This window comes from Corythoichthys intestinalis, chromosome 18, assembly GCF_030265065.1.
Source record: "Corythoichthys intestinalis isolate RoL2023-P3 chromosome 18, ASM3026506v1, whole genome shotgun sequence".
Lineage (NCBI taxonomy): Eukaryota > Metazoa > Chordata > Actinopteri > Syngnathiformes > Syngnathidae > Corythoichthys > Corythoichthys intestinalis.
The window spans coordinates 38,154,525-38,178,602 of record NC_080412.1 but is presented as its reverse complement, the minus strand read 5'-3'; the positions used below and the strand labels follow the sequence as shown (position 1 = coordinate 38,178,602).

Here is a 24,078-nt window from a genome sequence, read left to right as displayed (position 1 = left end):
ACAGTGCTCCTTGAGATGTTTAAAGCTTGGGAAATCTTTTTGTATCCAAATCCGGCTTTAAACTTCTCCACAACAGTATCTCGGACCTGCCTGGTGTGTTCCTTGGTTTTCATAATGCTCTCTGCACTTTAAACAGAACCCTGAGACTATCACAGAGCAGGTGCATTTATACGGAGACTTGATTACACACAGGTGGATTCTATTTATCATCACCGGTCATTTAGGACAACATTGGATCATTCAGAGATCCTCACTGAACTTCTGGAGTGAGTTTGCCGCACTGAAAGTAAAGGGGCCGAATAATATTGCACGCCCCACTTTTCAGTTTTTTATTTGTTAAAAAAGTTTAAATTATCCAATAAATGTTGTTCCACTTCATGATTGTGTCCCACTTGTTGTTGATTCTTGACAAAAAAATTAAATTTCATATCTTTATGTTTGAAGCCTGAAATGTGGCGAAAGGTTGCAAGATTCAAGGGGGCCGAATACTTTTGCAAGGCACTGTATGTATATATGTAAGGACCGTCTCGAAGGGGGTAGTCACATGATTTATTCGAAAAATAATTTTGACCCTTTATGAAATACTTTGTTGGAATCTTATTCATTTCATTAATTTTTGTTGTTAGTTTGTATTGCTTTACAACTTTTATAGACAACACTTTACCAGGTTAGTCTTTATTTTAAAGGGGAAGTTCGGAATTTTTTACATTAGGCTCAATCTTCGAGTTAGCGGAGGCTAAATTAGTCTGTCGATTTGACCATTGACTTGCGCTAGCTTCGTCTCAGGGGTCCGGAGTGGCTGAAAAATAACTACATAGAATTTGTTGAAATTTCCTCCCAGATCCCACCCCCCTTCAATCTCAGCCTATGTAATAAACAGTGACACCATTTAAAAACGATTATATAAATTCTTGATGGGGGCATATCGATAACCTTTTGGGCTACAAAATATGATATATCACCTTTTTGATATATTGTCACTTGAGCGGCAGCTGTTTAAAAAAACTGAAAAACGGTAATTCACTGGGGAGTTAATCACAATCCTGCTACTATAATGTCACGGTATTTACAAAGCTGTTCTTTTTTAAGGAGCAATTTGGCAGCGAAGCGTTGATTTGCTCAAGTGGACAATACACTAATTAAGCATTGATTGAGCCTTACAGTAAAAACACCAATTTGTATTGCGGTTGAGGCAACTGCACATTTACATAGATTTTTTTTTTTTTGCAACAGAAAACCCACCTGTTCCCGGCTCACACTCTTCCAGATCTTCATCATCACTCGGACACTCCGCCGACGCCACCAGAATATCATCGGAGTTCTGCGGCTGCGTCGAGGGAAGAAGGGAAAAAAAAGCAAGATTTTACAAACACAGTCCCACTACTCCCATATGAGCTTGTTTGCTGTGTGGTTTATGAAGAAGAAATGTTGCAGTCAGTGTGCCACTTCAGTGTTTTTTTTTTTCTGCTTGGAGCAACGCTGGCGAAAGAATCAACAGGAAAAAGCGCATAAATTCTGCTGCTTTTCATTCGTTGCTCCCATGGCGGTCTCTTCCACGGCCGTAAAGAGAAGCGTTACTGTTGAATAGAAAATTTCAAACCCGGCTAAACTTGCTTTTCATTTGGTTGCGTGCAATTTGCAAAAACAAACTATCATGCAAAATCAAGCTTCTCAGAATGGCTCGAGGGCAAACATCAAGCAACCTCAGTAGAAACTTAAACAGTGAATACATTGTTGACTTGGAAAAATTAAAAACATGATGTCATATTCAAAAGAAAACGACTGTACAGTGGTATGAAAAAGTGAACCTTTTGGAATTTCTCACATTTCTGCATAAAATCACTACATCAAATGTGATCTGATCTTTGTCAAAACCACACAGATGAAAAAACAGTGTCTGCTTCAACTAAAACCACCCAAACATTCATAGGTTTTCATATTTAAATGAGGATAGTATGCAAACAATGACAGAAGGAGGAAAATTAAGGAAGTGAACCATCACGTTTAATATTTTGTGGCCCCCCTTTGGCAACAATAACTTCAATCAGATGCTTCCTGTAGCTGCAGGTCAGTCTGGCACATCGATCAGGACTAATCTTAGCCCATTCTTCTCTACAAAACCGCTGTAGTTCCGTCAAATTCCTGGGATGTCTGGCATGAATCGCTGTCTTTAGGTCATGCAACAGCATCTCAATGGGGTTCAAGTCTGGACTTTGACTTGGCCGCTCCAGAAAGTGTATTTTGTTCTTCTGAAACCATTCTGAAGTTGATTTACTTCTGTGTTTTGGATCATTTACTTGTTGCAGCATCCATCCTCTTTTTAGCTTCAACTGTCTGACAGATGGCCTTAGGTTTCCCTGCCAAACATCCTGGTAACTTTTGAATTCATTCTTCCATTAATGATTGCAAGTGGTCCAGGCGCTGAGGCAGCAAAACAGCCCCAAATCATGATGCTCCCTCCACCATGCTTCATTCGGTAGGGATGAGGTGTTAGTGAGCGGTTCCATTTTTCCTCCACAGATGACGTTGCGTGTTACTCGCAAACAATTCAACTTTGGTTTCATCAGTCCACAAAATATTTTGCCAAAACTTCTGTGGGGTGTCCAAGTGCCTTTTTGCGAACATTAAACAAGCAACAATGTTTTTTTTAGACAGCAGTGCCTTCCTCAGTGGATTCCTCCAATTAAACACCATTCTTGGCCATAGTTTTACATACAGTTGGTGTGTGCACAGAGATATGGACTGTGCCAGTAATTTATGTAGGTGTTTAGCAGACACTCTAGTGTTCTTTTTCACCACTTTGAGTATTCTGCGCTGAACACTTGGCGTCATCTTTGGTGGACTGCCACTCCTTGGGAGAGAAGCAACAGTGCCAAACTCTCTCCATTTCGAGACAACTTCTCTGACTGTCGACTGATGAACATCCAGACTTTTAGAGATGGTTTTATATCCTTTTACGGCTTTATACAAAGAAACAATCCTTGATCGCAGGTCTTCAGACAGCTCTTTTGACCGAGCCACGATGCACATCAGACAATGATGCTCATCAAGACAATTCTTACCAGGTGAGTGTTTTATAGTGGGCAGGGCAGCTTTAAATTCCTCATCAGTGATTGGGCACACACCTGACTTAAATTGTTTGGTAAAGATTGGTTTCAATTGCTCTTTAAGTCTCCTTAGGCAGAGGGTTCACTTAATTATTTCCCCCCCTTCTGTCATTGTTTGCATGCTATCCTCATTAAAATATGACAACCTATTAATGTTTGGGTGGTTTTAGTTAAAGCAGACACCTTTTTTACATCTGTGTGATTTTGACAAAAGATCAGATCCTATATGATGGTGATTTATGCAGAAATGTGAGAAATTCCAAAAGGTTCAGATACTTTTTCATACCACTATAGATGATTAGATCTGTTCTATTCACTCCAATTTGTGCTAACACTTGTTAGAATTAATGTGTTGCTGCAGCATAATATTTGACTAATGCTTCACATCTAAAGTTATTGTGGCTTAGAAAAGTTTGAGGCCAATTTCAAGGTTTAACAATACCTATGGCCTCCAGTTCCAGTAAAACACAGCACGCGCTCATGTTCCATAGAAGCCTCACACAAAAGACTTCAAATTTAATCCTCCTGTGAGACTTAGACCCTGAAATTTTAATTAGTCTTAATATTGAAGTCTCACAATGAGAAACGGAATGTTTTTAATTTGTGTTTCCCTCTGAATATTTCTCTCATAGCGTGCCATTGATTAAAAAACAGCGCGTCACATTATCTGCTTCATTATGGTAACGCTTTTAAACACACAGAGCACATGGACATGAGTGCACCTCCAAGTACATGGTATAAACAATGCCATTGAGACGGTATTATACACAGTGCCCTCCATAATTATTGGCACCCCTGAAAAAGCTTCTACTATTTAAAAATTTTTTTTTATTCAAATAATATGGGACCTTAATTGAAAAAAGGAGAAAAATCCAACCTTCAATACAAGTGCATTTATTCAGTGGGGAAAAAATTCCACATAAAGAAATAATTATTTGACATCAAATAATGTGTGTCACAATTATTAGCACCCCTGGTGTTAATACTTTGTACAACCCCCTTTTGCCAACAAAACAAGGTCTGGGGACTGAGATGGCCATGGGAGGAGCATCATTTTGTGTCTGGTGAACCATTTCTTTGTAGATTTGGCCATATGTTTAGAATCATTGTCTTGCTGAAAGACCCAGTGACGACACATCTTCAGCTTTCGGGCATAGGGCAACAGATTTTGATTTAAAATGTCCTGGTATTTCAAAGCATTCATGATGCCATGCACCCTAACAAGGTTCCCAGGGCCTTTGGAAGCGAAGCAGCCCCACAGCATCACTGACCCACCCCCATACTTCACAGTGGGTATGAGGTGCTTTTCAGCATGCGCATCTTTAGTGGCACGCCAGACCCACTTAGAGTGTTTGGTTCCAAAAAAGCTCAATCTTGGTCTCATCTGACCAAAGCACACGATCCCAGTTGAAGCCTGGGACTGTGTGGTTTGGTGCCAGTTGAAGCTCCTCCCATGGCCATCTCAGTCCCCCAGACCTTGTTTTGTTGGCAAAAGGGGGTTGTAAAAAGTATTAACACCAGGGGTGCGAATAATTGTGACACACATTATTTGATGTCAAATAATTATTTCTTTATGTGGGATTTTTTCCCTACTGAATAAATGCAATTGTATTTAAGGCTGGATTTTTCTCTTTTTTTTCCCATTAAGTTCCCATATTATTTGAATTAAAAAAATATATATTAAAAGCTAAAAAACACATCTTTTTCAGGGGTGCCAATAATTATGGAGGGCACTGTATAAGACGTTGTTTTTTGCATTGAAATAAGACTGAAAAAGAGGGGGTCGTCTTATATTCAATGTCTCGACATTATACCCATTCACGACGCTAGATGGCGCCAGATATCATTGAAGCGATGTTCTGTCATGACAGATCTCAGCTACTCTTTTTAGTTTAACCAGTTTGCATTATTTTATTGCAATGTTTTTCCCTATTCAGATTTGTTTCAAGACTACAGTTAGTTAGACTTCACTTTGATGGTTAATCCAGTTACTGCAATTTTGTTGTTTTATCACAATAGATTGGATTATTTACATTCATTCACATTCACAGATTCACATTCGCCAAACAGTCACTCAACTTTTGATGAATCGTTGGAGTAATAAAATAGGCAACTCTTCTTTGTAGCAACCATGTTTTTATCCCACATTACGACCTTACAACACATCAGAACGATTTTCAGATTTTCAGAACTCGGGTCTCCCGAGACACATGAACGCAGCACATCTCCCGAAGGTGCTTTGCGGAAGTGTCAACTCTTATGCCTATCACAGCTGAAGTTACATGCATAAATTACCATATTAAGGACCCATGTGCGGATCGTGTATATGGAGTGAATAGAGTAATATCACCATATTAAATAGGTGCATTTTGTAGAGTATGCTATGTACCGTATTGGCCCGAATAGAAGACGGCCCTGATTATAAGACGACCCCCTCTTGTTCAAGACTCAAGTTTGAAAAAAGACTTTTTGAACACCAAATTAATTTTTATACAAAAAACAGGCATGTAAATGGGTCAGGGGTTAAAAAGGTGAGAAGGGTGTGGAGGAAATATGTTCCGGTACACTGTACAACCCAACAAAATATTGAGCTCTGTCGACCCAAACTGTGTTTCAGCAGGGCCGTGCAGAGACCGTTGGAGGGGCGGGTGCTCGTTGATCAAAAGGGGCACATGAACAAGTACTTAATACACCTTAAAACAACATAACTTCAGTTTTAACCAGCTTTAGGTAATAATTGGCTGCAACTGTGACATACTTTAATTAGGAGGGGGCAGCAGTGAATAGAAATCAACACTGTCATCAACACTTTCTGGTTGTCACTCTGTCTGCCTCTTTTCTTCCTTCAACCTCTGCATCAAAACTTCCCTCCTCAACTTGTTCATCTGAGAACAAACCACATCAGATGGTCACTGACCCACCAACAGCTCAGTTTTCTCAAAACTATTATTTCATTATTATCCATACTTAACAACTCTACCACCTAATAATCAATAAAGCAACGGCATAAAATCCTATAGAAAAATAACATTGTAATTGTGTTTATAATTGTATTTTACACCCGACTATCCTTGCAAACTTACCAAGTGTGCTATTCACCCAGCTGATGAGGTATCCACTGCCTTTAGCAGATTCATTCAACTCTTTTTTTATCGCTCAATCTCCTTTCCTAACAAGACATATCTATATAATGAAATATAAATCTTATTAAAAAAATAATAAAAAATCTGACTCCCCGGTGGCTTGTATTTTTAAAGCTTTCTTAATTTCTTTCTCTCTCAATAACTATGGAGGGTGGCGCTACTTCGCGGTTTTCACTTATTGCGGCGGGTTCTGGTCCCCATTAACCGCGAAAAATGAGGGATCATTGTATTTCTGAAAAGCTTTAAGAAGCAAGAATCATTCCCGCCATTCGTCGGGCCGGTGTCGGCACAACACCGGCCGTCAGCTCAAGTCCCAGCCGAAAATAACGCGTCTCAGGTGGACGACGGGAGCGATGCGAGGCGCCCCCCTCCATCTGAGAGCAGGCCGCTTAATTTGGCTCAACAGTGCGTTTCTTCGTTTATATTACCGCTAAATACACAAGCTTGACGCCAATTTAACGGGAACTATTTTTTCACGGGAGATTTGCCTAGCTCTGGTAGTGTTCAACGCAAGCTGCAACGAATAGCAGTAACTTTATTATATCGCAAAATATGAAAACGATTGAAACCCTTACTCACCAAATTCAATCTGCTGGCAAATACAGGCAAGTGTGTGTATGCTGCGCTCTGGTCTGCCCCGGTGTGGATAAGGCCTGCTTTTTGTTTTCGCAGCTTTGCAATGCAACCAAAGGCTCTCCTAGCACTCCCTGTACACGTAAAGAGTGCGCGCGATTGGATAGTGGAACGCAGTTTGGGCCGATGATTGGTTCTTGTCAGCGAAGCATCTGGAAGGATTTGCTGACTGTCCAAGTGTCACTTTTTTAAAGGACCGATTTCTGAATTGCTCCGTTTCCGTAGTAAGTTAATCACATGATGATAATGATAATTAAATAAGATCTACCCCCCCCCCCCCCCCAAAAAAAATCTCCTCGGATCTACGCAATTCACATAGGTCGCCCTTTTTGACTTCAAAACGGCGAATTTCGCCGAAAGGTGAGAGATTTTCATGCCTGATAAAATAACAGTACATCCGAAACAAATGATTATAACAATATATTTGAGAGAAAAAGCATGTTATTTTGCCTCATTCAGATCTTAATATCTGAACATTTAAATATGTAAACTAAAGTGCAATCACATTTGTAAACGAATGGCTTCTGGTTTTTGAAATGTAAATAAACCAATCTATTGTGATAAAACAACAAAATTGCAATAACTGCATTAACCATCAAAGTTAAGTCGAACTGTAACTGTAGTCTTGAAACAAATCTAAAAAAGGAAAAACATTGCAATAAAATAATGCCTACTGGTTTAACTTGAGAGTAGCTGAGATTTGTCATGACAGAACATCACTTCAATGATATCTGGCGGCATCTAGCGTCGTGAATGGGTATAATGTCTAGACCGCAAATATAAGACCTCTTTTTCAGTCTTATATCAATGCAAAAAACAATGTCTTACATTCGGGCCAATACAGTAGAACTGGATAGGAAGTTGTCATTGAAATCACTTGGAGTTAGCATCTAGCACAGTGGTTCTTAACATTGCTAAAGGTACCAAACCCCATAAGTTTCACATGTGGATTCACTGAGCCCTTCGGAAGTGGATAATAAAGTTTTTTTTTTTTTTTTTTTTTTTAAATTCAAAACCGATATATCTAAGCTAGAAAGCTAATAATTGAGCAAATTCCTGTTAAAATTCTTCTCATTTTGATAGCATGTTTTATAAACAGGTCAAAATTTGAGACCTGCTTAATGGTCTGTTGTATTCCCTCTTACCAAGCGCGAGTCAACCTCCCACTGAGCAAACCAGTTCCTCCTCCCATCAAATTGAGGACCAGCAGTTAAAGGAAATGGACTTTGCCTAAATTTAATTAGCGTATGAAAATAGGACTCGAACTTTCTTTACCTTCGCCGAACCCCTTGGACTTATTCACAGGGGTTCGATCGATCCCAGGTTAAGAACCACTGATCTAGCATCTATTTTTAATATCTATCATGACTAGGCGTTTCAGCTTTGTTCCCGGAAATAATCAGAGGTGGGTAGTAACGCGTTACATTTACTCAGTTACATTTACTTGATTAACATTTTCTGAAAACTGTATTTCTAAGTGTAGTTTTACTAAGTCATACTTTTTACTTTTACTTGAGTAGATTTGTGAAGAAACACTACTATTGCTGCACTACTTTAGGCTACACTAGTCGTTACATATTTTCTCTTTATTCTACATATTATATTTTACTTTTATTTTTGTGCCAGAGACGCCAGTTTCATTAATGAAACGTCGCAACAATGATCACGTGACCATATGATACCAATCAGGCTCAAACTTGCCGTTTCTTGCTCACGCCAGCCTGTCCAATCACATGGCATCTTTAAAGCTCCGTTAAAAATTCTTCTTCTTCAATGTATAATAATAACACTTCATATACTAGTAGATAACTTTGTGCTGAGAAAAAAATACCATTGTTTAAAGAAATATAACCCTATCAAACATCCTGAGCACTTACTCACAATGTTACCCATTACTTGAGTATTCTTTTCAGTAAATACTTTTTTACTTGTACTTTAGTAAATTTTTTGGATGACTACTTTTAATTGAGTGATATTATTTTGAAGTAATGCTGCTCTCACTTGAGTAAAATTCTTTGGCTACTCTACTCATCTCTGTAAATAGTAAGCCCAGACGTTAGCAAAGATGAGTGAAAAACAGACATCTTTGGACAGATTTTTAACAGGGAAAAGGCCACCTGCTGAGCCAAAAGAGGAGCCTACAACCAAGTCCATTCTGAATACTATGTGGCGAATGCACTGAGAGCATCATATTTCGTGGCGAACTGTATTGCTAAAGCCAAGAAACCTTTCATTATTGAAGAAGAACTCCTTATGCCTGCGACTAAGGATATTTGCCGTCAAGTTTTAAGTGAGGCTGCTGTTAAAAAAAGGTTGATTTAGTGTATGGTGAGCTACTTTTCCCCTGCACTTAATGTTCGTTTTTGCCGGTCCATGAAAAAAAAGCTCACATCACACCGGTCCGTGGTGCAAAAAAAGGTTGTGGCCCACTGCTGTTCGTGCTTAACCACCACTTATTAGATTGAAAGATTTCTCAATATGATGTCTGTAACAGATAAGCAATCTTTTAAGACTTGAACAACAACAACAAAACCTAAAAGCCTAAGGCACAGCAATTGAGTAAACTCACAAATGCTAGAAAAACAGCGGTGATGATGAATCTGCCACCCGCCAACTCATAAATGAAATGTTTTTGCCACGTTATTAGATAAATATTGATTCTTGCTCAAGATAAAGTACAGTTTTGTCCTGTTATTGTGCTTTTGTTTAGTATTGATGGTTTTTATAATTGCGACGCGATAGCAGTGGTATCAAGAGATGGATTAAGTCCCCGCGGAACACTCAGGTGGTAAAAGCAGTCGAGATGAATATGTGCAGTGGATTATAAATGGTCGTTTTTTTTTCAAGATTTATTCTAAAATATGGAAATAGGCCACTGACCACCAAGCGGACAAACTCAATGCCTGGGGACCAGATCTGACACCCATATATCATTTTGTGTGGCCTGTGAAAGTCAACTTTATGTTTCTCACGAAAAAATAAAATTTCCTTAGTCCTCAAAGAAAGCTTGAGGGAATTCACATGTGGAGTCCCTCAAGGGTCAATTCTTGGACAACACTTATTTAACATTTACATATATGCTTCCCCTAGCTAAGATTATGGAACAGTATGGGATCTCCTATCACACCTATGCAGATGACACACAACTCTACATTTCTGTGTCCCCACATGATTATAGTCCCTTAGTCTCCCTAACTAAATGCATTCATCAAATCAATGAATGGATGTGGCAGAATTTTCTCCAGTTAAAAGTGGAGAAGACAGAAGTGATCATTTTCGGGCCAAAAAAGGAAAGGTCAAAGATAAGCAGGCACCTTAGCACAATGTCACTTACAGCTACAAATCAAGTCAGAAATCTTGGCGTATTTATTGACTCAGACCTAATATTTGATAGCCATCTAAGTCCGTCACTAAATCTGCTTATTACCACCTAAAAAATATAGCCACAATTAAGGGGGTTCTGAATCAACAAGACATGGAAAAACTTATGCATGCATTCATTTTCAGCAGATTGGACGATTGCAACGGTATATTTACATGTCTTGATTAAAAAAATCAGTCAGGAAGCTGCAGCTAGTACGGAATGCTGCACCCAGAGTCCCCACAAATACAAGGAAACTGGACCACATTACACCGGTTTTGAAATCGTTACACTGGCTTCCAGTGAATCAAAGGATAGACTATAAAATACTACTGCTCGTCTACAAAACACTTAATGGCCTTGGACCGAAATACATGCTTGATTTGTTAGATTCCTATGAAACATCTAGACCACTAAGGTCATCTGGAACCGGTCTCCAGTATGTTCCAAGAACAAGAACCAAGCAGGGTGAGGCAGCATTTAGTTATTATGCTCCTCACCTCTGGAACAGGTTACCTGAAGGTCTGAAGTATGCTCAAACTGTTAGCTCCTTTAAATCAGGGCTAAAAATGCTGTTGTTTAGCACAGCATATCCATAACTATCCATATATTTCAATCTATTTGCTTTCTATTCCTCTTGTGCTTTATCTCCATTGCTGGTTTCAATTATTATTATTATGAGTAGTATTTTTTTATTTTTGTTTTTTTCTTATTCTATTCGTGACTAATTGTGATTTTTATGTAGAATTTTATTTCATGTTTTGATTGTCTTCGTTCTACCGATTTAATGTGATTTTTATGATCTTCATGAATGTAAACTCTATCCTTACAACTTATTGGAAGATCTAAATTAACCTAAAGTAATCTAAATTACCTATATACAGTGGGGCAAATAAGTATTTAGTCAACCACCAATTGTGCAAGTTCTCCTACTTGAAAAGATTACAGAGGCCTGTAATTGTCAACATGGGTAAACCTCAACCATGAGAGCTAGAATGTGAAAAAAAAACAACAACAAAAAACAGAAAATCACATTGTTTGATTTTTAAAGAATTTATTTCCAAATTAGAGTGGAAAATAAGTATTTGGTCATCTACAAACAAGCAAGATTTCTGGCTGTCAAAGAGGTCTAACTTCTTCTAACGAGGTCTAACGAGGCTCCACTCGTTACCTGTATTAATGGCACCTGTTTTAACTCATTATCGGTATAAAAGACACCTGTCCACACTCAGTCACACTCCAAACTCCACTATGGCCAAGACCAAAGAACTGTCGAAGGACACCAGAGACAAAATTGTAGACCTGCACCAGGCTGGGAAGACTGAATCTGCAATAGGTAAAACGCTTGGAGTAAAGAAATCAACTGTGGGAGCAATTTTTAGAAAACGGAAGACATAGTAGACCACTGATAATCTCCCTCGATCTGGGGCTCCATGCAAGATCTCACCCCGTGGAGTAAAATGATAACAAGAACGGTGATCAAAAATTTGCCTGGTATACCAGACTCACCGCTGTTCCAGCGACGGGCAGACGTGACGTCGTTAAAGCGACAAGTATATAGCGTGAGCGGAGAATGGTGAAAAGTTTACTCAACATGGCTAGTGCGAGCCATGTTGACTGTTGTCAAATTACTTGTTTCGATGTGTTTTTGGTCATTTAAAACTCGTTTTACCGCGGATTGGAACATATTCTCGGCTCTCCTGTTCGCCATCTGTGTTGTTGTAGAGATGACTTTTGGCGCGCAAGAGTGACGTTACTCGTTAAGCGTCACGCAAATAAACGAATCTGATTGGACGATTGATTTCGTACCTCGCTCGAGAGGCCGTTAATGGGCTGGGTCCCAGACTTTCTTACAGTGTTTGAAAAATACAGGGAGAACAGGCAAATCAAAAATCCCAGAACCACACGAGGAACTACAGAGCGCTGGGACCACAGTAACAAAGGCTACTATCAGTAACGCAATGCGCCGCCAGGGACTCAAATCCTGCACTGCCAGACGTGTCCCCCTGCTGAAGCCAGTACACGTCCAGGCCCGTCTGCGGATCACTAGAGAGCATTTGGATGATCCAGAAGAGGACTGGGAGAATGTGTTATGCTCAGATGAAACCAAAATAGAACTTTTTGGTAGAAACACAGGTTCTCGTGTTTGGAGGAGAAAGAATACTGAATTGCATCCGAACAACACCATACCCCCTGTGAAGCATGGGGGTGGAAACATCATGCTTTGGGGCTGTTTTTCTGCAAAGGGATCAGGACGACTGATCTGTGTAAAACAAAAAATGAATGGGGCCCTGTATCGAGAGATTTTGAGTGAAAATCTCCTTTCCTCAGCAAGGGCATTGAAGATGATTCGTGGCTGGGTCTTTCAGCATGACAAAGATCCCAAACACACAGCCAGGGCAACAGGTCCTGGGCAAGGTCCTGGAGTGGCCTAGCCAGTCTCCAGATCTCAACCCCATAGAAAATCTGTGAAGGGAGTTGAAAGTCCGTGTTGCCCAAACGACAGCCCCAAAACATCACTGTTCTAGAGGAGATCTGCATGCAAGAATGGGCCAAAATACCAGCTACAGTGTTTGAAAAGCTTGTGAAGAGTTACAGAAAACATTTGGCCTCCGTTATTGCCAACAAAGGGTACATAACAAATTATTGAGATGAACCTTTGGTATTGACCAAATACTTATTTTCCACCATGATTTGCAAATAAAAACCAAACAATGAGATTTTCTGTTTTTTTTCCCCACATTCTGTCTCTCATGGTTGAGGTTTACCCATGTTGACAATTACAGGCCTCTCTAATATTTTCAAGTGGGAGAACTTGCACAATTAGTGGTTGACTAAAAACTTATTTGCCCCACTGTAACTGAACTCGTTATATAATTCAAATAAAGTTGCGTAAAAGTTGGTGGGAGCAATTTAAGCATCCTGAAAAGTTGGTAGTATTATGTCCCTAGCGTCCCTATGCAAAGTTGCGACAAAAATGAGTTTGACACCCTTGCCCCAGTGGCTTTCCTCTGTTCTTTATACTCTTCTTACCTTAGAGATGCTGTCCCTCAGGCTGGGCGAACGCTGCCTTCGGGTAGTGGTGGTCGCCATCGTCGTTGTGGTTTCCATGATGGTGGTGGACATATCGGACACTGCCAGCGGGGTGGCGGAGGTCGTGTCTGTAGTCAGCACGGAGAGCGCATCGCCTACCAGGCGGAGGTTTCCTTCCACCTGCACGCTGGGGTCGTTCTCTGCCGCTAATTTGAGCACCTGCAGCCCGTTGTAGTAGAGGCCAGAGATCTGACCCTGGAAAGGCCGAGCCTTGTCCTGGCCGCCGATTTTAATGGCGGCCTGGCTGTTAAAGATGGTCAGCTGTCTCCCTACAAGCCAGGCAGTTGATAGGAAGGGAAAGAAAAAAGGTGAAGCACACATGAATATGTTACACAAGTTGTTAGGAAGCACTACTTCAAACGGGTTGGAGTTAGCGAGCATTTAGTAATTCACCAGAAAAATAATTTAGAGGTTAACGGGTGAGGGGGGGTTTACACTTTAATCATGCAGTTTACATTAAATAGAGGAGTCGTTTATATTTAGGTCCCTATTTAAGCTAAAATTTGATTTCTTACTACCTAATATTCGAAAGGGAGGGGTGTTTATTAAACTGGATCTTTATTAATGTCTTCAACATTACCAAAAAGAGGCCATGATTAAAAGTGAAGTCACTGTCTTTAGTGCAGCGGGAGGGAAAAAAAATCCCTCCAAAATGGAGGCTAAACTCCACTGACTAGTGAATTCCGCAGTCATTAAAACTCTGAGTTCTCCTCCAGTCCAATTGTTTTAGCTCCTGAGAGGGACAATGTCTTGTAACAGCGCCACTGACAGCAGCTACGCTGATAAGCTACATCAGCGAAAGAACTGCAGTAATGGGCCTGTTTCAGGAGAATACTTATTAGCAAAGTTGGTGGCTGCAAACAGTGATCCATTTCAGCAGCCTGTCAGGGCTCTTTTGTCACAGACTAAACTGAAGCTGGGGGACTGTGACATGGTCACTGTAGTGCGTACACGGAGCCAACAACACAGGGCCGCCGGGAACAAGAGGAGGGAAGCGGTTCACTCGGGGCCATCACATTGAGAGGTTTTGCTTCTATCGGTTTAAGGGGGAGAAGGAAGGACTTTTAGGCCACAATCTACTGTCACGACTCAAAAGTGCAGCACATTTTTAAGATTAAAAACAAATTATTACACACATTTACACATCTAGTTAGGAAGAAGGAATGTTAGAACTACGCTGGAAAGAGAAATAACGAGTATGTAGTTGTAATATTGCAAGAAAGCAATTTCATGTTGTATTCATTGGTGAAAAAAGTAATTGTGGGTTTACAATATTATGAGAATAAAGTTATAGCTTGAGCTAATGAATGTCAAAAGTACCGTATATATTGTTTTTTATTCTGATAAAATTTTTTCATTCTTCTTGTTCATGTATATCCTTTTAAGGTGAAATTGTGACTTTATACTCATAAAATACATGCTGTGCTTTGTCATAAACTATTCTCATTCTATCACATCATTGTACGTGCATTAAAAAAAAAAAACTACGTTCACTTCTCTTTTTGTTATTCTGTTGTGTTTTAATCTAAATGGAAAACTCATATTTCCACCTTTCTATCAATATTACACTTTATTCTCATAATTCTATGACTTCTTTGTCATATATTACACTGGTCAAAATTTAATGTCCAAGTTTTGTTAGCTGATTTACGATCATTTCAATGTGCTGTATCAATAAATCACATTGGTTTCGCTCAATCTGGTCAACTTTCTGAACGACTTAACTCTATGAATAACTACGGGGTCCCTAAAGGGACACCGACAGAAATAAAATAAATGTAAGCATTCTGGTGCGCACCAGAAACAATCTGGTAAACATTGGCATTATTTCGCACTGAATCGAGTGGACTTTTGCTATGCAAGTTATCCAATTATTGTAAAAACTAGCATTATATAGCATTGAAGCTAGTGGACTTTTGCTATGTAAGTTAGCCAATTGTTGTAAACATTAGCATTATATAGCATTGAAGCTAGCGGACTTTTGCTATGCAAGTTAGCCAAATTTGTAAAAATTAGCATTATATAGCAAGTTAGCCAATTTTTGTAAACATTGGCATTATATAGCATTGAAGCTAGCGGATTTTTGCTATCCAAGTTAGCCAATTGATGTAAACATTAGCATTACATAGCATTAAAGCTAGCGGACTTTTGCATGCAAGTCAGCCAATTGTTGTAAACATTAGCATTATATAGCATTGAAGCTAGCGGACTTTTGTAAGCAAGTTAGTCAATTTTTGTAAACATTAGCATTATATAGCAAGTTAGTCAATTTTTGTAAACATTAGCATTATATAGCATCGCGAACTTTTGCTATCCAAGTTAGCCAATTGTTGTAAACATTTGCATTTTATGGCATTGAAGCTAGCGGACTTTTGCTATGAAAGTTAGCAATTTTTGTAAAGATTAGCATTATATAGCAAGTTAGCCAATTGTTGTAAACATTAGCATTATATAGCATTGAAGCTCGAGAACTTTTGCTATCCAAGTTAGCCAAATGTTGTAAACATTAGCATTTTATAGCATTGAAGCTAGCGGACTTTGCTATGCAAGTTAGCCAATTGTTGTAAACATTAAAATTATATAGCATTGAAGCTAGCGGACTTTTTCTATGCAAGTTAACTAATTGTTGTAAGCATTAGCATTATATAGCATTGAAACTAGCAGAATTTTGCTATCCAAGTTAGCCAATTGTTGTAAACATTAGCATTAGGCTATGTAGCATTGAAGCTAGTGGACGTTTGCTATGCAAGTTAGCCAATTGTATAGCATTACATACCTTCAATGCTATGTAATGCTATGTAATGCAAATGTTTACAACAATTGTGTTGTTTTTTGTCGTGTTTTGATGACATCACCAACAAAGGACTAAGGTTCTTCAGTCTATTAGTTCGTAAAATTTTGGTCTTCATAACTTAAAACCGATAACACATTCTTTCAGTAATTTTCGGATGAATTTTCAGTCACATCTCTATGAACAACGGATGTCGATATTATCCGATATCATTTTAAAATGCGTTTATCAGCAGATATACCCGATAATATCGGACAACCGTGATTAATATGTTCTTTTAGAAAAAAAAACATCTCTTTCAAAACCTGCCATGAATGAGAAATGCTCACGAAAATTAACTGATGATGTCACAAAAATGTAATCGATTCAGTTAGAAGATCAAATAATTAGTGTAAAAATCTGACCTGATTGAGCGAAACCGGTTTTTGGATTCAGTGGTACAAATTCCCTAATTCAGTTAGGAAAAAAAAGACCAGTGTTACCATTTTTTATCTTTTCAGCGTAGATGTAACACACCTTCATAAGTTAATGCAGTGGTTAAAAGGGACGATGGAGGGCTGGGTATGGGTTATGTGTTTTTAGTTCATTGGTTTAAAATCTGTTTAAGAGTGCAGCTATGCCACAAGGTGCAAGGGTGACAAGGAAGGAAGATTTCAACAAACGTTTTCTCAGCGCTACGTCTTAGCTCTCCGTAATCGTTTTCCAATTACAGTCAATGGGGACTATGACACAATTGGATAAGATGACCCTTGTCACAATTGTCTTGTGGTGCTGCGCCTCACTTAGGGGAAGGTTAATCACTAGTTAGTTCAAGGATTAATTAACCAATCAATTATTTTTTTTACCTTTATCGAGTAGCCACTCGTCAACTACCCGACCGAGTCTGTACGGGATTCTTTGCCTAGCAATAGCCAGTCGCTCATTATCATAGTGTCCTTCAGAGAATTTGGAGAGACAGGTTAAAGGTTAACGTCTGCAAGCTGAAAGATCACAGGGTTAGAAACAGAGTTATGATGGCTAACACCTTTAACAAATTGGTTAAGCATCTGTCACTTAAACGTATCTTTATTATTTGATTTTTAAGAGCAACAGTTAGAGAAGTCAGGTTTAGGCTGTTTATATCTACACTAGTTAGTATTGTTTAGCTATTTTAACCACAGGACAAAAAGGTTTATATACTTTGACAAAAAATGGTTAATTCAGTTAGCAGCATGAAAATTCAGACATGTAGAAAAAAAAAAAACACTCGGAGAAAACAGCATTTCGAAGAAGATACAGAAGATATCAGCAGAAACCAACATTATTATTGTTGAAATTCCATCATAGTGAAATGAGTAGGACAAAAAGTACATTTCAAACAAACTAATACTGTAAGGCAGGGGTGTCTAACCTATTCCACATAGGGCCACAGTGGGTGCTGGATTTCATTCCAACAAAACATGACGACACCTCTTTACCAATCTGGTGTCATACAAATGTAATCAGTTGATTTGATTGATTGAGCGGTTCGGACACCCCTGCTGCAAGGCATTCAGTCAAATGTTCAAATAATTATCCAAAATGCCAATTAACTTTTACAGTATGCCGTATTTTCTGGACTAGATGTCACACTTTCTTCAATAGATTGGCTGGTCCTGTGACTTATAGTCGAGGTGTGCCCTCTATTTCGAATAGGTGCCGTTGTTCAAAAGTGATACGGAAGATGAGGACTTGAATGGATTTGGTAGTGATCTGGAGTGAGATTGAAAGTTTGTTTATCCTATCTGAATAACTGTTAGTATGTCAACAGATTCATATTGGGCACTTGTTCTCTGTTTTATTACTATAATAATAAACAAACAGAGGTGGGTAGAGTAGCCAAAATTTTACTCAAGTAAGAGTAACGTGATTTCAATATTACGCAAGTAAAAGTAGTCATCCGAAAAATGTACTCAAGTACAAGTAAACAATTATTTGGTGAAAAGAATACTTGAGTAATGAGTAACATTGTGACTAACTGCTTAAAATGCCAGATTTTTTTATATCTATTTATTTTTTTAAACACCGTAATTTCCCAAATATAACGCACACTTTTTTCCCCTAAAATCAACTTGTAAAATCATTGTGCGCATTATAAACGGGTACATGGATGGAGACAGAAATATATATATATATATATATATATATATAAAGTACTGTGCAAAAGTTTTAGGCAGGACACCTGCCTACCTGCCTAAAACTTTTGCACAGTACTGTATATTTTTATTATATTATGTATATACAGGATATATTGTATGCATATATTTTCCCCAAGTGGAAGCTTCCATGATCCCAATAAATTTAATAATTAAAAAAAAATATATACAGTACTGTGCAAAAGTTTTAGGCAGGTGTCCTGCCTAAAACTTTTGCACAGTACTGTATATATATAAACCGATTTTTTTTATTGACACGGCCACGTTGTGTTGAAGAAACGTATGCGGCAATCCGTTGCCGACCATTACGGTACGTGACGTCACCATTTTGTTTTAGTAATACTTCACTCTGATCGGCCAAATGATTTCGTCCGTGTTAAATTCAGCTTTTTTCACTATAATAAATATACGCGGCACCACACCATGTTTCTATTTGTTATTTTCCTTGTGGTGAATGCACAACTGCACAACGATTGTATAAGACAAGTAACGGTGTTAGACTTTCATTGTCGTTTTCTCAAGATTTATTTGCAATATATATGCAATTCACACACACTGTATGGCTCTTGTAGAATCACATTTTAAAATACGCTGGGTTTTGGCTCTCTCTGTCTAAAAGGTTCCCGACCCCTGATCCATATGAACTGTTATTATTATGCTGTACTATAACCAGTTACAGTATATAACCACATTAAGCCAAAGAAATACCCTGCCAAAAAAATCATTAAATTTCGGCGAGAGGAAAAAAAATCTGCGGAAATGAAGCATCATTCATCCAAAGAGCATGAGTGCCCTCTAGTGGAGAAAATAGTTCCTAGTTTGAATAGTTGAACAGTGAACAGTTCCTTCATAGTTCCTATTATGAAATTAAAAGGAGCATATCTTCGGTTTTTTGTGGTCAATCGGTAACAAATAAAAACTGGGAGATAGGTTAAAATCTGAGCTTTCGAGTCATGTTGAGGGCAGGGCTCTCTGTCAAATGCTTAATTTTTAGCAGCGCTTTAAAGACGACACGTGATGGAACAGGCCGGCGTGATCATGGAACAGCAAGCTTGAGCCTGATTGGTATAATGGAGTCAGGTGATTATTGTTGCAACGTCTCATTGGTGAAACTGGTAGAGCTTCTGTTGGAATTGCTTGGAGGGGGAGTAAAGTCTAATAGGTAGAATAAAGAGAAAAAATATAAGGGGAGTAAGCGTAGCATTTCTTCTTCACAAATCTACTCAAGTAAAAAGTATGGCTTAGTAAAACTACTCTTAGAAATACATTTTTCTGAGTAAATGTAACACGTTACTACCCACCTCTGTATATAATGTTTGTGCTTGGTCTCTGATTGAATCAGTACTTCTCAAATAGGGGGCGCAGAGCAATGCAGGGGGTGGCGCATGTGACCTTGGTGAACACTTTTTTTGCTGTACTCGGATAAAGTCGAATAAAGTGTAATTTCACATTCACTCAGTGTGTGGCAGTGGCGATCTCATTTTCAGTGTGTGTGCAGTATTTGTGAACCAAACAAGAGCGCACAGCAAAGAGCATTGGAGATATGAAGAACTAAAACGAGGAAATATAAGAAGTGTATGTAGCGTTTGGCTTTGACTTTTAATACAGTGGGAGATGAGAAAAGACCAGTCTGTTTATTGTGTCTAAAAATGTTTGCAGTGGACAGCAGAAAAGCCAAATCAACCAAGACGTCACTTAAAGACATTAGAACACAATCACATTTATAAGCCGCTTGATTATTTCAGCCAAAAAGGGGTCGAATATTGCCAACATATAACATATTGCGACATATAGTCCGAAAAAATACGGTATATGAAGTCCTACTAATTTCCTATGAAAAGACACTATTATAGCAAACATTCTTATAAAAAAGAATTACAGTCCAATAAAAAGCATTATCCGTTTACAATTATTTTTCAACTTTTCATTACTTAAAAATACGTAACATTATTTTGGGTTACTTATTTGAATATACATGCTTTTTATTGGACAAATACAACATTGTGCATAATACATCAATGACAAGTGATTTATTCTTCCACTTTTTTTCCCAAAACAAATACAGATTATCAATGATGACAGGATACATGAACTCATAGACAAATGAATACATGCATATGTAAAGATACACTAAGTAAACAGGCCAAAGTCAGTGTTGTCAGGGGGATGGTAATGAATAAATAAACAGGATTAAGATTATGGTGCAACATGGAAGAGGTGGCAGCATACACGACGGTTTAAGTCATTTAGACTGTGTTCAAGTCTTCTTACACAACAAGTCCTCTCGGATTGTTAACGTGGGGGGAAAAATATACAAACTCAAATCAAATCATGAAAACACTGATTGCTAAAGTGGGATCAAAGTGTGAGCAAATGATTGAAGATTTTTTTTTCGGGTTTGTGCGTATTTTCACCGGCAGCTGGAGGCATAGAGGGAACTTCCTCCCGCTGTCGTCGCTGGTGCACCTGCTCTGAAGAAGGTCGAGCGGGTTCAGAGCAGGTTAAAGAGCAGCCAGCGTGATTACATGAAAGCAGTTTGCGTTTTCCTTTTCAATCTGCATGCAAATGAGGCGTGCAAGTACACAGGCGGGCGAGTCTTAATCCCTTTTGGGTTTAAAATGAGGTTTCGATGAATATATTATCTCCAGGTTTGTTTCCTGTGTATACATGTAGCTGCAGAGTTGAGTCAATAACAAAATGTCACGCCAGGCGTGATATTTCCACTGGATTCCGACGCAAGAGTATCAGTTTGTCTTTTTGTGCACATAGTAGTCCTTCTAAAAAAATTAGCATATTGTGATAAAGTTCATTATTTTGGTAACACTTTATAATAACTATCCGTTTTACTAGTTAATAGATCATTAGTAAACTGTTGATAAATGATTTATTGTTGATTTGTGAAGTATTTGTTAACAGTTTGTTAAGCATTTACAAGGTGTTCTTAACCTGAAACACAGTTTGTGTAGAAACGTTTCAACTTTTTGTGTATAACGTTTGGCATTTCTATCTTTTCAGGTTAAGAAGTACCATTCACTTCAAAAGAAAAGGCATTTTGATAAGACATTTTGAAGGCAGCGCTCATGTTGCACATTTATGAAAATCTGCCATAGAACCAACAAATATTTGTACTTTTCTTTGTATATTTTACCAATAAAACTTATGACCTTCAACATAAAGCGTATATCGTTTGATTAAGATCCATCAACTAGCATGGGTTTTTAGATTGGGTTCAACCATATTGCAACACCTTGTAAATGCTTAACAAACTGTTAACAAATACTTCACAAATCAACAATAAATCATTTATCAACAGTTTACTAATGATCTATTAACTAGTAAAACGGATAGTTATTATAAAGTGTTACCATCATTTTGTGTAATGTACTGATAAACATTAGACTTTTATATATTTTAAGATTCATTACACACAACTGAAGTAGTTCAAGCCTTTTATTGTTTTAATATTGATGGTTTGGCAAAAAAGTCAAGCAAAACCAAAAATCCCTATCTAAAAAAATTAGCATATTTCATCCAACCAATTAAAAAAAAGTGTTTTTTAATACAAAAAAAGTCAACCTTCAATTCATTATATCAGCTATGCACTAGGGTTGTTCTGATCATGTTTTTTTGCTCCCGATCCCGATCGTTTTAGTTTGAGTATCTGCCGATCCCGATATTTCCCGATCCGATTGCTTTTTTTGCTCCCGATTAAATTCCAATCATTCCCGATAATTTTTCCCGATCATATACATTTTGGCAATGCATTAAGAAAAAAATGAATAAAACTCGGACGAATATACGCAGTCAACATACAGTACATAAGTACTGTATTTCTTTATTATGACAATAAATCCTCAAGATGGCATTATTAACATTCTTTCTGTGAGAGGGATCCACGGATAGAAAAACTTGTAATTCTTAAAGGACAAATGTGACTTTGTATATTGTAATTAAATATTGCCATCTAGTGTATTTGTTGAGCTTTCAGTAAATCATACTGTAGCCATGCCCAAATGCATGATGGGAAGTGGAACCATGACTGTGCGTAGTGCTACCAATTGATATATCGTCTCTGCGTTGGGAAGTAACATAGGGTGTTAAGGAAAAGATCAATTACTACCTTGCTTCCCCACATTGCTTCCCACGATATTTCTAATTGTAGGGAGAGGGATTGTAAGGCTTTAGCCAGTTAAAAAAAGGCTCCAAAGGCTTCCAAAATTCACTCTACTCATTTTACGCTGCCTTTTAGTTCTTAATATAGGTAAAACAGCACCATTACAGATTGAGCGCGACAATACGTGAGTGGGTCGTTCAGCGCATGCATTAATTGCGTTAAATATTTTAACGTGATACATTTTTTAAAAAATTAATTACCGCCATTATCGGGATAAATTTGATAACCCTACCTTAAGCCAAAACTAAAGACTTTGGATGAGTGTAACATATTATGTCTGTAACGTTAAATACAATTAGAAAACGATTTAATTTAAAAAAATATATATATTAAAGAAAGGCATGGCCGATATTTTTTTACCGATTCCGATACTTTGAAAATGACGTGATCGGACCCCATCGGGAATCCTTTTGCAGAAATGACTGCTTCAATGCGGCGTGGCATGGAGGCAAGCAGCCTGTGGCACTGCTGAGGTGTTATGGAGGCCCAGGATGCTTCGATAGCGGCTTTAAGCCCATCCACAGTGTTGGGTCTGGTGTCTCTCAACTTCCTCTTCACAATATCCCACAGATTCTCTCTGGGGTTCAGGTCAGGAGAGTTGGCAGGCCAATTGAGCACAGTAATGCCATTTATCAGTGGTTTTGGCACTGTGAGCAGTTGCCAGGTCATGCTGAAAAATGAAATCTTCATCTCCATAAAGCTTTTCAGCAGATGGAAGCCGGAAGTGCTCCAAAATGTCCTGATAGCTAGCTGCATTGACCCTGCCCTTGATAAAACACAGTAGACCAACACCAGCAGCTCACATGGCACCCCAGACCATCACTGACTGTGGGTACTTGACACTGGACTTCAGGCATTTTCGCATTTCCTTCTCCCCAGTCTTCCTCCAAACTCTGGGAACTTGATTTCCAAATGACATGCAAAATTTGCTTTCATCTGAAAAAAGTACTTTGGACCACTGAGCAACGGTTCAGTGCTGCTTCTCTGTGGCCCAGATCAGGCGCTTCTGCCGCTCTTTCAGGTTCAAAAGTGGCTTGACCTGGGGAATGCGGCACCTGTAGCAAATTTCCAGGTTTCTGCAGGTCCCCCAAGGTCTGGAATCGGCCCTTCTCCACAATCTTTCTCAGGGTGCGGTCAACTCTTCTGGTTGTGCAGCGTTTCCTGCCACACTTTTCCCTTCCCACTTAGGTGTCTTGACACAGCACTCTGGGAACAGCCTATTCGCTGAGAAATTTCTTTCTGTGTCTTAGCCTCTTGCTTGAGGGTGTCAATGATGGTCTTCTGGACAGCAGTCAGGTCGGCAGTCTTGCCCATGATTGAGGTTTTGAGTAATGAACCAGGCTGGGAGTTTTTAAAAGCCTTAGGAATCTTTCGCAAGGGTTTTGAGTTAATTCGTTGATTCAGATGATTAGGTTAGTAGCTTCTTTAGAGTACCTTTTCATGATATGCTAATTTTTTGAGACAGGGATTTTAGGTTTTTCTTGACTTTTTTTTGCCAAAATCATCCATATTAAAACAATAAAAGGCTTGAACTACTTCAGTTGAGTGTAATGAATCTAAAATATATGAAAGTCTAATGTTTATCAGTAAATTACAGAAAAT

The 24,078-nt window shown here is 38.5% G+C and overlaps 1 protein-coding gene across 17 annotated transcripts in view; it reads right to left on the bottom strand.

Annotated features, from left to right (window-relative positions):
- nrxn2a (neurexin 2a) overlaps window positions 1-24,078 on the bottom strand; it is a 496,353-nt gene that overhangs the window by 16,566 nt on the left and 455,709 nt on the right. For 11 of the 17 annotated variants that reach the window (XM_057820438.1, XM_057820422.1, XM_057820428.1 and 8 more), the window contains 3 exons: window positions 16,974-17,063; window positions 13,278-13,606; window positions 1,243-1,327 (listed from right to left, as the gene is read on the bottom strand). In XM_057820438.1, the coding sequence (XP_057676421.1) occupies window positions 1,243-1,327; window positions 13,278-13,606; window positions 16,974-17,063 (504 nt within the window). The remainder of the gene's footprint in view (window positions 1-1,242; window positions 1,328-13,277; window positions 13,607-16,973; window positions 17,064-24,078) is intronic. The other 6 variants (XM_057820437.1, XM_057820431.1, XM_057820433.1 and 3 more) reach the window with 1 other exon arrangement.